Source organism: Chiroxiphia lanceolata, chromosome 20, assembly GCF_009829145.1.
Source record: "Chiroxiphia lanceolata isolate bChiLan1 chromosome 20, bChiLan1.pri, whole genome shotgun sequence".
In the NCBI taxonomy this organism is placed as follows: Eukaryota; Metazoa; Chordata; class Aves; order Passeriformes; family Pipridae; genus Chiroxiphia; species Chiroxiphia lanceolata.
Window position 1 is genome coordinate 3,439,971 of NC_045656.1, and position 14,586 is coordinate 3,454,556.

A 14,586-nucleotide genomic window follows, 5' to 3' on the forward strand; every position below is an offset into this window, starting at 1 on the left:
AAGAGGCTACAAGCACGAAGGTGAAGAACTGCAAACAATCTCTTACTTTGGAAGGATTGCTTGCCTGGTTCTAATAATTTTTAATTTCTAAATTTTCCTCTCTTGAGTTTCTGCAAGATTTTACACTATTCAGAGTTTTAAGTAGCAAAATAATATCATTATGTAAATCTTACTGCATCTCTGTGTAACCCTAACACTCAGTACACCAAATCCTGCCATATAACTGTGCTGGGCAATGAGTCAAGAACCTGATCTTATCAAAAAATTCCACCTGATAGGATCTGCCATTGGCATAATCTCAATCAGAAAGGTGGTTTTTTGCTTTATGGATTAAAAAAACGTTTCTCTTAACCTTGTAACTCCACCCTGAGAAGGGTCTCAGAGAGATGAAGTTCAGCTATTGGTGATAAGCACCACAAAAACACCCAGAAGGAAATTAAGATTTGCATGTAATAAACACACTAGGCCACGACATGAACGATGATTACAACAGATAAGGAGTGTTACGTACTCACTGAATGCTTTTCATCCCGGGTCAGTCGTTACAGGCCATGACAGCACACACAGAGCTCAGTTCTGCTGCTCCAGCTCCAGGCAGTGCCTCCACAGCCACCAGGCACATCCCCCAGCTCTAGGCTGAGGACACTGCTCTGCCACAAAGGCCATGCTTCCAAAATATCCTGGCAGCCTCTCCATCAAAAGGAGGTGCAGAAGGCAAGGAAAGTGAGCAAAAATCCCCTTATAATTGAAATTGCCAGGTTCAAGCTGCCAGATAGATTGAGGAATTATGACAAAGGTCAAGAAGAAACAAATTCTGACTCCTTTTTGGAGTTTGTTTTCCCAGTGAAGGCTGGGGCAAGCTCAAAATGGCAGGAAGGGAGTGAGGAAGACAACAGAGCACTGGGGAGGATGGGGATGTTCTAACAACACCATACATGGCTGCAACCACAAGTCTCATGTTCCCTGTGAAGGAGGAACGAGCAGAGCAAGAGGAGGATGGTCAACTCTTATTTCATATCACGTCTGTGAATTCTAAATTCACAGACACATTCGGACCTGCACAGTCTCAGCCTGAGATTTTTCTTCCCATCCTTTATGTCTGGAACAGATGAGAACACGTGGAAATGTGACTGGTGCACAAACCAACACAGCACTGTCAGTCTGAAGGGAGCCTCACTCCTCTGAACTTGAGAGAGGAACAATAACAGGGGGAAAAAATGAGAAAAGAACAGAAGAAAGTGGGTACACACAACAAGCTTCCCCAGGAAGCACCACAGTGCTCTGCAATCAGAGAAGGAACAGCGAAGCAGAGCTCAAATGAACAGCTCGAGCAGTTCAAAGTTCAGCTGCTGTGCAAATGTTATCACCTGCTCTCACTGCCTGCAAACCTGCCAGCCCCAGCCAATGCCCTGTGATGAGCCAAGGGGAATGTCTGTGTTTTCAATTGAACAAAGAATCCTCCTGCTCATCACTGCAGAGCCAGAACTTATGGGCACACACAAGGAAATGCAGAATGTAACCCTTCTGCCCAGTTCCCCATCCATCAAATGTCCTTCCTTTGCTTTCGTTTCATATATTCCATGTGGAATAGAGCTCTCTCTCTAGGAATGAATCAGTCTTAAGGCAGAGGTGGATGAATTCATTTTACTATTGATTGCCCTATACACAATAGCTAACAATTATCAGCACTTCTCAAGAAGTTATCTACTCATTTCATTAGTATCAAACAGCATCCCTTAACATCACCCTCTTCTTTAAGAAGAAAACTAAATTTACCAAGTCATGTCAATTTTTCTCATTATTCACTACTCAATCTCTGAAAAAGGTGTTACAGGGTTCACAGGTCCCACATCAGTATTTCACTCTGCTCAGCAGAAACGTGAACAATTGGCTGTATTGTTACAGCCTGGTAACAAAGGGTCTTGAAAGAAATGTGCTCCTTCCACAGGTACCTGAGGAAATGCAAAGATTCTGGGTCTGGAGGTGCTACAGACTCCTTCCCCCATCCAGGGAAAACAACAAAGGAAGGGCTTCTGAAGCTTCCAGGCACTGTGACTGCTGCTGAGGGATGGGAGCTTGTGCTGGAGGGAGGATGCTCACAGGTCCTGTGTCTGGGGCAGGGAGGAGGCAGAAGGGCTGATGAGATCCTGAGGAAGGCTCTCCCGTGCTTCCTGCATCCGGCGCCGTGCCCGCTGGAAGGCCTCTACAACACAGGGGTGACAGCAGGACAGAATGCATCAGCCAGCCTCAGGGACAGGCAGGGATGTGTCAGCTCTCCTGGTGCAGGAGTCCCACTTCCTACGACTAAGTAAAAGCACCTGGCCTGTGCTGCTCCCTGTTCTCCAGCACTGTCTTTGCTCTGTGCACAATGGAATTAGGGACAGGGCCAGTGCCTCAGTGCAACCAGCTGTGGTCAGTGCCAGGCAAGACTGGGTAGCCCAGTCTGTGCCCTCACACAGTGGTTACCCCTCCTGCCTGCTCAGAGCTGATGCCTCTTGAAGTTTCCAGCTTAGAGCAGAATATTAAACCTCTGCCATGCACTCTGAGAGCTCACAGGGAGGGGAATTACCCCCACAGTAATGGATTCTCCTGAAATATCGTGCCCACTCTGTAAAAAGGGGGCACAAGTGAGCCAAAGTGAGAACAACACCGAAGGCCCTACCCAGAACGTTGTAGACAGAGCTCTGCTGGCTGAAGCCTCCCAGTCGGTCCAGTACACTCTGCATGCGCTGCCTCAGGGCACTGCTCTCCAGAAAGGCTCTGCACAGAAGCACAGCAGGATGAGGTCAGGGCTGCCAGAGCACCAGCACAAGAGATGGAGCTCCTGGAGCTCCCTTTGCTGCACTTACTTGGACTGCTGCAGGCAGTACAGCCGGAACGTGACGCTCCCCGTGGTCTCTGTCCGGAAACCAAAGCGGCTCAGGCGCTTTCCCTGCAGGGATGGCACAGGTTAGAGCAACCCCACAATGAAAACAGGAGCACAAACTCCTGTGTGCAGTCTCTCCCTTCCCTCTGAGGTCAGAAAGAAGGGCAGATAGTTCCAGGCCATGCTGAGGGCAGGACCACTTGCAAGCCAACAGTGCAGTGCTGGGGGAAGTTTTCCAGACCTGCATCAGGGCTTGTTCTCACACAAAGCTGGCACTAAACATCACCTTTGCTCATTACAGCACCAAACACCTCTGCAGTTTTCTTAAGATCATGAAGTTTCTGCCTGCCTCACAACCATTGGCTTCTCACTTGGGGAAGCCATTCCAGGCACAGTACAGCCCAGATTCCTCACAGAAACCCAGGAGGAGTCTGTAACTGGTACTAAATGCTGATCTGACACTTTGCAGACAGGGGTAAGTCAAAGCTTTGGTCCATGCCCCCCCACTTCTCTAAGCTGCTCACCCCTCAGAAGGCACAGCTCTGCCACAGCATTTGCCCATTCCTCTGTTCAGAACCACAAGTCTCACAGAAGAGACATTTCTTTAGTGAGAGCGACAGGACCACCAGCTCATCCTTGTTCAAATCTGGTCCAGGCTGTCTACAGATCCTGAACCTGAGACCATAATGTACCGTTTCCCAGCATGAGAGCACCTTGGAAGTGCTCCCTGCAGCTGAGCCCACCTTGAAGGTCGATGGTACCCGGACATAGGTTAAGTCCTCCAGCTCAGGAGATCCCCCAATGAAAAACCTCCTCATCTCAGCCACTGTCCCCAGCTCCACGGGGCGCCAGGTAGGGATGGTGAGCTCATGGACACCTGGGCCAGGACAAGAGGACAGCTTAGGTGCTGTGACCAGTGATCTGTTCAGAGTCACAGAGGGCAGCACACTGACCCAAACCACAGCTGGCTGGAAATGAAAACACTGCACAGTATCAAAAATGTTCTACAAACATTTTCCACCATGAGTCAGCCCCTTCCAATCACACAGCCAGTGCTGAAAGTACTCCCTGTCCACCAGGAGCGTCTCCTCACAACACCCAGGTCACCCCCAGATCCCATGTGGGACACAAAGCGATGTGCAGTATCACCCCAGAGCTTCATCACACCACATTTTGTGATGGAACCACCAAAGGAGCAAGGACAGCAACACATGATGTGCCTCAAAACAAAGGCAGAATGGTGCAGGATGCATCACATCCTTCTTTGCTGTCCCTCAGACACCTAATTACCCCCTTCAGTGCACTGAATCCCTGGGACCAGCTGAATTCATTCCCAAAAGAACTACTCAACTCCTTCTCCCAGACAATTAAAACAATGCCCCAAGGATGTTTTTTACCTGGAGATGCTGGCAGCACCAAGGACCCGTATCCTTCCACACGATACCTCTGCCAGAAATCCAGGGATAGGACCTCGAAGTAGAGAACAGGCCACTGAGGGAGACTGTCTGCAAGGAAGGGAGCAGGTTACAGCTTTGTGAAGGAGATTATCACTGAGAAACAAAATGCCAAATGTCCAACATCACTAGTAGGAAGTCAAAGAATCAGAGAATCATTTAGGTTGGAAAAGACCTCCCAGGTCATCGAGTCCACCCTGTGACCCATCACCACCCTGTCCCCCAGCCCAGATCACTGAGTGCCACATCCAGTCATTCCTTGGACACCTCCAGGGATGGGGACTCCACCACCTCCCTGGGCAGCCCCTTCCAATGCTGTCAAGCCCTTTCCTTGAAGAAATTCTTCCTAATATACAACCTGAACCTCCTCTGGCACAGCTTGAGGCTGTTCCCTCTGGTCTTGCCCCTTGTTCCCTGGGAGCAGAGCCTGACACCCCCCCGTTTCCCCCCTCCTGTCAGGGAGTTGCAGAGAGTGAAAAGGTCCCTCCTGAGCCTCCTTTTCTCCAGGCTGAGCCCCTCCAGCTCCCTCAGTTGATCCTCACATGACTTACGCTCCAGACCCTTTACCACATCTGTTCCCTTCTCTGGACACAATCCAGCACCCTTCTACCACAGTCATTTTTGTATTTCTTCTACAAGGATTTACGGTTGATTATTTTCCCCTGTAAAAGCTGAACCCTCAGATTTGAGGATGAGAACAGAATTATTGAAGTTAAAAATTAGGGAGAATCTTTAACAGCAAGTCCAAACTGGGTCCTCAATAATTTGAGCAGACAAGACAATCTTTCATGAATGATCTGATGCCAACCAGGGGAACCTGTTTATCTCTGACCTTTCACAACATTACTGGGGGATTATTAACCTGGATTCTCCTACATCTCTCCAAGCATTTCTTTTTTCCACAAAGAAATAAACTCATTGTGTTTCTTCTGTAGGTTGAAAATTCATCAGTGCTGGTTGAATACCCAAATCCAAACTGTACATTGGATTCAAGTGGCAAGGCAGGCCACAGAGCTGTCCCTAGCAATTGCATCCACAGAGCAATGGGATGGGTGAGGGAGCAGCAGGAACAGGCAGCAGAGAAGCCCAGTTTAAAACAGAGCTGAAGTTTCAAAGTGACATGAACTATACAAGGATTACACAGGTCACTGAGCTTGTCTACAAACATAAGACTCAGCACAGGGTTTAAGTTGTGTACAAAAAAGCTGCCTGGTTCTCCTGCTGCAGCATCCCAGGAACAGCAACACAGCCCAGCACGCCAGGTTTTGGGACAGATAAACCAAGATCCCAGTGGTTTTGCAACTGGAGAAAGCTGCCTGCAGCAGGACAACATCAATGGATCCATACAAATGCTAATGGATTCCTGGGCAGGGCAAACATGGGATGTGTCTAGGGGCTGTGTGGTGACAGGGTGAACCTTTGCTGAACCAGAAACATCTCCCTCTGTTCCTTCATCCCCAACAGGTCAGACAGCAGGATGGGTGCACTGAAGTCAAAGGATTTCAGAGTAACAAGGAAACATACCTTCATCTTCTAGGGTGTAAAACATCTCCACAGTGAAGGGGTAGCAAAAGTATGCCACCTTATCCTGGAAAAGGAACAGGACAGAGATCAGATTCCTGGCCAAGAGAATTCATCACCAGCATTGCAGGGGGGCAGAGAAAGCAGGGAGAAAGGAACTAATGGTGGAAAGCAGGTAATGATGCCCAAACATGACCAATCAATCCCACTAACAAACACCTGGCTGCAGGATGGACCTGGATACACTCCCTAGTGCCATGTGGATGGATCAGGCTGTTAAAAATAATGGAAAAGGGGAATGAGTAACACACCTCAAATGACAGCTCAGTCACTTGCATAACTACTGAACTGCCACAACCTCTACAGGAGCCAAGCAGACTACCTCAAACAATGGTATTATTGAAATGTTGTATGATAATTGTTTTTGTAATATGCAAACTAGATCACATAAAAGACATCAAAAAGCTGATAAAATTCAAATTTTCTAGGAGAAGAGCTGGAGACAGAACAGAACCAACTTCCCAGATAAGAAGAATTCATTTTGGGAAACCAGTGTAGAGACTGTGTGCATTCCTGCCCCAGGCAAGCCAGAACAATGATTTATTAACTCAGAGCATTGGACAACATAAAAATCAAAGCTCCAAAGGAAACCAGTCGTCCAGAAGGAAGAAAAAAGTGAGGTTTCAGAAACTTCTTTAAAGTAGCTTTATTTGATTTAGTTTTACTTGGACAGTAGCCCCCTGGAAAAATGGCAAGTGTAATTAGAATGAGGAGAATCCCAAACATGCTCTGCTCTTGAAAGGAGCTATCAAGTCAGGACCTTTGCTGGTCCTTTGCTGTAGTTTGTTACACATGTTCCAGTCCAGAGACTGCCTGTTCAAACTGCTCTGCAGATCTGAAAGTGTCCTTACCCAGCCCACTTTCTTGGTGGTGCAGGTCTGTGTCACTCCTGAGAGCTGCTGGAACGGGGGGCTTGACCACTCTGGGGGGAGAGGAGAAGGTGAACACAGTGGTGAGACCAAACTCACAAACCAGAGCAGTTCAAAGGACAGTGTCAGTCTCCAGTGACTGGGGAAACAAGTAACATCACCCACATGGAATTTCACAGAATCCCAGAATCACTGAGGTTGGAAAAGACCTCCCAGGTCATCGAGTCCACCCTGTGCCCAATGCCCACCTTGTCCCCCAGCCCAGAGCACTGAGAGCCACCTCCAGTCCTTCCTTGGACACCTCCAGGGATGGGGACTCCACCACCTCCCTGGGCAGTCCCTTCCAGTGTCTGACCACCTTTTCCATGAAGAAATTCTTCCTAATATCCAACCTCAACATCCCCTGGCACAACATGAGGCTGTTTCCTCTTGTCCTGTCCCTTGTTCCCTGGGAGCAGAGCCTGACCCCCCTCGGCTCCCCCCTCCTGTCAGGGAGTTGCAGAGAGTGAAAAGGTCACCCCTGAGCCTCCTTTTCTCCAGGCTGAGCCCCCCCAGCTCCCTCAGCCACTCCTCATACGACTTTTCCCTTGGTATGTCCCACCCTGTCCTGTTCCAGCTACTGGCTGCTCCTCAGAACACCCTGAACTCTCCATGAAAAGCACCAACTCATCTCAAGAGCAAAGCAGAACCTCATCTAAATGTACTGAGTAGCAGCAGTAGTCTCTCTTTGGATAAACATCCAGGCATAACCAGAGAGGGGAGCCAGAGCCATAGCTCCAGGGGAACTAAACATGCAGCAGGATGTGCATGTCAGTGCTGGGAGCCTTATTTATCCATCGAAATGTAATATGTCAGAGTCAGCACAAAACAGGATGGTGAGAAATGAAATCAGACAAGGTCAGTGCTGTGATGGAGAGGACAGGAAGGCTGTTCTCTGCAGGACAAGGAATGAACTTTGGACAGACTGCTGACCACTACCACCTCTGTGTCCCAGTCTGAGCTGGAAGTGATGAGAAGGGAAGATGCTACTTTCTCCCAGGCCTGAGTTTAGTTCAAACAGTTGAGTTCTGCCATTTTAGCTCTGATGACCTCTGACTAGATCCCAACCCCATCATCAACGTTTGCTGACTCCCAGCAGATATGGTCTGACAGAGGAGCCAAAGCCTGTTTTATTCCTCAAACTGTTGTGATGTGGCTGGAAATGGGAATACTTACGGTTAGGAAGCTCCAGGAAGAAATGCACATAAAGGTTGTCATACTCATAGCCTTGAGCTGAAACTGAGAAGAAGAGAGAATGAACTTCAGCTGTTTGCTTCAACACAAATACCTTCAGCAGTCACTGCAGACTTTGGGAGAGCCAGTACCAATAACCTGTTACTGCTGGGGGCTGGAAAAAGCCAGGAGATCTCCGATAAGATTTCCTCTCCAGACTAGCCCTGTCTCCATATCACTAACCATATGAGGGAGGTCACATGTTTAATTGGTTTCTTTGGGAAGTTAACAGAGATTATAGCAATCTGCTCTCCTCTTCTTGAGATCTAGGTCTTCCTAGAACAGCTGCAGCATTTGTAACCTGCATCCTGTAAATGCCTCTCAAGGGCTTACTCTGCAGAAATAGGGAGGAGAAGAAGGAAGTAAAGGATTCTAGGGAGAGAATCACCTATTCTGGACCAGCCTATGATCCAAGAATCCTTGGACCCTTCATAGTCTCAGCCATCCCAGCACACCCATATTTGCCCCTATCACTGTTTAGAATAAGGACTCACCTATTTCTCCATTCACAAAAAGTCTCAGGGTACCAGGAAGAGGCTGAAAAAACAAGCAGATAAACAAGACAAAAGAGCCCAGTGACCACTGGTGGAACCTCAACAATCCCTTCCCAACAGCATCTCACACCAGTATTTCATGGATATCCAGACATGAATGATGGTCAGGGAGTGAACAGTCCCTCTGGAGAAAGGCTCTAAAGACACCAAATCCCCCAAATCCCAGACTGCAGGAGTTCACTATTACATAAATAAGTTTCTTACAGACTTCAAGATGGATATAATGTGTAGTGAAAAGTCACCTGCAGAAATCATAGTCCTGTTTTTCCTGTCATGTTTCTGCACTTACCCAGGGTGGGGGAGCAGGGGGAAGCACAGGACGAGCTGGGACACTCTATCAAGGTACTGGAAAGTTCAACTTTCACACTTTGGCAAACAAAATTTGAACAAAAAAAAGATTGCAGTTTGGGTAACTCAGTGAAAAGGGAAACTATGAATGAGTTTGGGGGTGAAAGGGGCTGTTAACTTGCATAAAGTGGCACATAAAAGCTTTTGACACTTGAGAAGTTAATAGCAATCACTGCCCCAGAATGAAACAGTCTCTGGAGACTGTGGTGCAAGTGGCAGCCACGTGAGCCAGGTCACCAGTCCCCAGGGGCAGCAGAGGCTCCAGTCCCTGCCAGCAGACTCTGGAACTCACCATTTCAAACTCTGAGCCCACGAGCCCATTGAGGTAATCCCTGTGCCGACCGTAGAGCTGGAAACACACAACAACAACAACAACAACAACAACAAAAAAGTGGGTTTGGATTATACTGATTGTTACTTAGCACAAAAATTGTAGTGGGTATCATTTAAACTCAACTTAAATTGCTGCCAGGCTTAGCACACGTGGGATTTAATTGTTACAGCACATAAAGAGAATGTAAGGATCCAATAGAACAAGGATGCATAACTGCTAACCCTGCACAGAACTTCAGCTTCAGAAAAGATCTTCTCAAGGGCCAATTTTAAGGGTTAAGAAGCTCTGAAGAATCAGATCTTAAATGGCATTTTAAAAACACAGGCACAAACTATTCCAATGAAGTCAACAGAAAGAGATTAGCATAGGGAAATCACAGTTTCCTTGGTGAGCACAAAAATAATAAGGGGATGTACAAATGAAGAACTAAAATATTAAGTACTTCTATAAACTGTCATAGCCAAATAAGCAACTCAGAAAGATCGAGGCATGAAATGATATCCCAATATCCTGGGACATAATGGGTAACAAGAAATCAGTCAATAAATACACAGGTAGCAAGAGAAAGATCAAGGGAAGAGTCTGCCCACTGCTCAAAATGGAAAGAAAAACACTGGCAGGTGCCATTAGGAAGGCACGAATTTGGGTGGTTTCTTGCATCAGTTCTCACTCCATAGATCACTGCAGGCAGGGCCAGGACAACGACAGACAAGGTGTCCATAAGGTATGAAGCAGTCAGGGAGTGTTTGCCTGAGTTCTAAAATTCCTGGGCATGATGAGGCTCCCCGCCAGTGACATTTTGTCACCTCAGGTGTGCACAGCACTAGCAGTTACATCTGCCAGGAGGGTCTGGGCTGCCTCTGTCACTCAGAACCAGTGAACACGCTCAGTGGCCGGTCCTTACGTCTCTGAACATGCGCTGCTCACGCTCCTCCTCCTCTGGCTGCACCTGGGCAGAGGCATTCTCGATGGTGTATTCCCACACCTCTCGCTTCTCTCCATCCAGCTCGATCCTGCAGCACCCCAAAACACATGGGAAAAACTCCTCCATTATGCAGGGAATAGGCACAGGCATCGACAGGGCTCTCCTGACCCAGCAGTGTCCCCTGACCCAGCAGTGTCCCCTCCACCAGGCCTCTGCAGTGAGACAAAGGCACTCACAGCCCTCTCCTCGCTCCCAAGGGCACTCACAGCCCTTTCCTTCCTCCCAGGTGCCTGCCAGCATCATTCCCTCAAAAAGGGAGACTCATTTGTGTCTGGCATATACATAACATAATTTTACAAGGGGATGTAGTGATAGGACAAGGGGGAACAGCTTCACACTGACTGAGGGTAAGGGTTAGATATTGGAAGAAATTGTTCCCTGTGAGGGTGGTGAGGCCCTGGCACAGGCTGCCCAGAGAAGCTGTGGCTGTCCCATCCCTGGAAGTGTCCAAAGCCAGGTTTGGAACAACCTGGTCTAGTGGAAGGTGTCCCTGCCCATGGCAGGGGGTGGAATGAAATGACCTTCAAGGTCCCTTCCAGCCCAAACCATTCCATGATTCTATGACAACCTGTATCCCTAGGGACTGGCACCAAAGCCCCACAGTCACACATGTAGTGGCCCCAGGCACAAGGAGACAATAACCTTTTCTTAGAAATCTCTGGAATAAATATAAAAAATATCTCTCAATTTAAGTGCTGATCCTGTGCTTGAAGGGTGACCAGGAAACAAACATTTCAGCCCCCAGTACCAGTCCCAGGAGAGGTCCCAGCCCTGTCCCACTCACCGGTAGGGTCCTTTTGTGCCAGTGAAATCAGGCTTCACAGTGATCACCCCATTGCCATCCACCTTGATTGTGCAAAGAACATGTTCATACTCTCTGTGACCAAGCCTAAAGGAAGAAATCAAGAAAACACAGTCTAAACAGAGAGCACAGACTCTCTCGTGCCCTGGAACAGCAGAGCTGGTAAAGGCACATGGAAATACAGAAGAGAATAGACACACACATACTTTCCTAGAAGCACTTTGGAGGGATACACTCAGCTACCTCCCAAATGAGTGAGGAAAGAGGTAGAAAGAAATTGCAGCCTGGGTTACTGAGCTCTTGGAATTTTCTCCCCTTAACTAGTGAAAGAAAGGAGATTTGAGTAAGGAGCAAAGATGGGTTTCCTTTTGGGAAAGTTAGATCTCTTTAGGATTTTACTTACTTCCCATAAGGTCCCAAGTCCCCCATGATGTACATGGTCTGGACAGGTGTGTTAATCACATGATTGTTCTTTATAAATTCTTCCGAGGGTTCCCAGGTGATGATTTTTGACTTCAGAGAACTTGCTTCTCTGTGAACAACAGAACAGCACCAGTCACAGCTCAGCTCAGCAGCATCAACCCCCCCACGACGAGGAGTCCCACTGCTGGATTCCAGGTGTGACACAGCTCAAAGCCTCCCGCTCCCACAGACCAGGCTGATCCACAGCTGGGGCCCCAGCACCAGGAAACCTGCATGGGCAAGCTCCGAGCCCCAGTTTGCACTCACACTGGCCTACGGTCCTGTCTTCTCCTCCTCACATTGGCCATCCTCTCGGCCAGATACGAGGGCACCTCATGATCAGAGTCAGTTACCTTCTGGCAGAGCTGTAAAAGAAAACAGACAGGAACTAGCTTAATTGTACTGGGACATCTTTCCCAAACACACCTCTCCTCTAGGAGAAGGAACAGGTATGTACATGGTCACAGGCAAGCACAAATTTCTAAATGACTGTAGAATTCCTTCACTGTTCTGGTGGCAAAGTACAGCTCACTCCACCCTGTGAGCTACCTACAGAGCAGTGCTACAAAGCTGAGTCCCTCTGAGCTGTCCCAAGCATCACTCTGAAACAGGGACATCCCACTCCAAGTCTGGGGCACCAGGTGAAGCTGCTTTGTAGCAGTGCTTTCTCCTGCACTCATGGTATCTGTCTGGCTTCTGCAGGGCCAAGAACCAACAAATGTTCCCTCTGCAGTAGGCCTGGAAGTTTTGACGGACACAGAGTAACTAGGAGCTGGTACCTCCTCTAGGTTGGTGAATCGGTCATGGTCGGTGTAGGTGAAGATGCGATAGTTCTTCCGACCTCCAGCCTTCTCCAGTTTCCGGATCTCCTCATGGTACTGCCGGTCCAGGGGAGTCTGGCAGGCTGACTCATTCAGGTACAGATCCACCTCAAACTGACAGCACCACAGGTAAAGCACAACAGCCACCTTTCACCAGCACTGGCAGAGCCACACACACCTTTCAGCTGCGGTTTCCAAAGCCACCAGAGAGAAAAGACTCTTTGGGAATCCCATCAAATAACCTGAGCTCTGGAGCAGCTCCAACACTGCTCAGGCACGTGGCAGCCAAGAGCACCCACCAATGCCCGCCTGGAAGGGCTCAGGCACAGCAGCTCACCCTGAAACAGGGGAGCCCACATGGAGGTGCAGAAAGGGTGTCAGGAAATTCACCCCAGCCTGTTCAGTTTTGGGCTCCTCACTACAGGAGAGACATGGAGCTCCTGGAGGGGGTCCAGCAGAGGCTGTGAGGATGATGAGGGGACTGAGCATCTTCCTTATGAGGAAAGGTGGAGGGAGCTGGGGCTGTTCAGCCTTGAGAAGAGATGGCTGAGAGGGGACCTCATCAATGTCTATTACTGTCTGCAAGGAGGTGTCAGAGGTTGGATCAGGCTCTGCTCGGGAATGCCCAGCAACGGGACAAGAAACAACGGGCAGAAACTGATGCCCAGAAAGTTTCACCTGAACATGAGGAAGAACTTCCCTGCGCAGTGACCGAGCACCGAACAGGCTGCCCAGGAGGGTGTGGAGTCTCCTCACTGGGGATATTCCAAAGCCGACTGCACACATTTCTGAGCACCATGCCCAGGGGACCCTCCCTGTGTAGGGGGGTCGGACTGGATGACCTCAGTGATCCCCTCCCACCTGACCCATTCCGTGAAGCCCCTCCCGCCCCCTCCGCGCACCCACCTGGCTGAAGAGCTTCTCCTGCCACCCCACCTCGGCCTCCTCCTCCTCGTCCTCCGGGGGCCGCCGGGCGCCCGCGGCAGAGGCCCGGATCACCGCCAGCGGCACCGCTGCCTCCCCGGCGGCGCTGCCGGCCCGGCCCGGGCGCTCGGGGCCGGCGAGCGGCGGCGGCGCCTGCGGCAGGACGGGCCCGGCGGGCGCGACACGCTGGATGCGGACCCTGCGGGGAGGGAGCGGAGCGTCAGGGCTGTGCGGGCCGCCGGGGCCGGGGCTGGGGGCAGACGGGCGCTCACCGCAGGCGCAGGTTGCGGACGGGGTCCCGGGAGCGGTACACGGCGGGGTCCCGGGAGCGGCACACGACACCTCCCCCGCCCGGGCCCCGCACGGCGCCCGCCATGGCCGCGCTCTGCGGAGACGGGCGGGCACGGGCGGGCAGCGCCCCCCCGCGGCCGGAGCCGCCCGCACAGCCGGGCCCGCTCTGCGTGAGGGGGATCCGCAAATCCCTCCGTGTGAGGGGGGATCCCACACATCCCTCCGTGTGAGAGGAGTCCCCACATCCCTCCGTGTGAGGGGGGATCCCACACATCCCTCCGTGTGAGAGGAGTCCCCACATCCCTCCGTGTGACGGGGGGATCCCACACATCCCTCCGTGTGAGAGGAGTCCCCACATCCCTCCGTGTGAGGGGGGATCTCACACATCCCTCCGTGTGAGAGGAGTCCCCACATTCCTCCGTGTGACGGGGGGATCCCACACATCCCTCCGTATGAGGGTCCCCACGGCACCTGAGGGAGTCCCCACATCCCTCCGTGTGAGAGGAGTCCCCACATCCCTCCGTGTGAGGGGGGATCCCCCACATCCCTCCATGTGAGGGTCCCCAGGACACCTGGGGGAGTCCCCACATTCCTCCGTGTGATGGGAGGGTCCCCTACATCTCTCCATGTAAGGATCCCCATGGCCCCTGTAGGGTCCCCATGGCCTCCATTGGGGAGTGTCTCCCACATCCCTCCGTATGAGGGTCCCACAGCCTCTCTGTGAGGGATCCCCACATCTCCCCACAATAGGCCCCAGGACAAAGTCCCCTATCCTGGCAGCCCCATGGCAATGGTGAAGGGATGTGCTGCAGGGCCCCCACCACTCTGTGGATGGACCTCCATCCCAAACCTGTGTGTGAGGAGCTGCCTAAACCCTTCCCCCTTCCTAATCCATCCGTGGGTGCCAGGGAAAGGGCATCTTTATGGAGACCACCAGCACCCTCACACTGTTGCCAATTTTACGAGCTCTCTAAACACAGACGTAGAATCTAGTCTATAAAGGAAATGTTTATTCTGCGCAGG

The 14,586-nt window shown here is 50.6% G+C and overlaps 1 protein-coding gene across 1 annotated transcript; it reads right to left on the minus strand.

The window, feature by feature from the left end:
• Positions 1 to 1,630: 1,630 nt before the first annotated feature.
• Positions 1,631 to 13,652, minus strand: MKS1 (MKS transition zone complex subunit 1). Its single transcript, XM_032707630.1, has 17 exons — positions 13,545 to 13,652; positions 13,255 to 13,471; positions 12,307 to 12,462; positions 11,795 to 11,892; positions 11,469 to 11,597; positions 11,048 to 11,152; positions 10,183 to 10,291; positions 9,237 to 9,293; positions 8,537 to 8,579; positions 7,986 to 8,048; positions 6,753 to 6,823; positions 5,845 to 5,908; positions 4,264 to 4,371; positions 3,610 to 3,743; positions 2,850 to 2,932; positions 2,663 to 2,760; positions 1,631 to 2,203 (listed from the first exon to the last, which is right to left on the minus strand). The coding sequence occupies exons 1-17, from the start codon at positions 13,646 to 13,648 to the stop codon at positions 2,097 to 2,099; spliced, it is 1,746 nt and encodes a 581-aa protein (XP_032563521.1). The 5' UTR covers positions 13,649 to 13,652; the 3' UTR covers positions 1,631 to 2,096.
• Between the last annotated feature and the right edge of the window lie 934 nt (positions 13,653 to 14,586).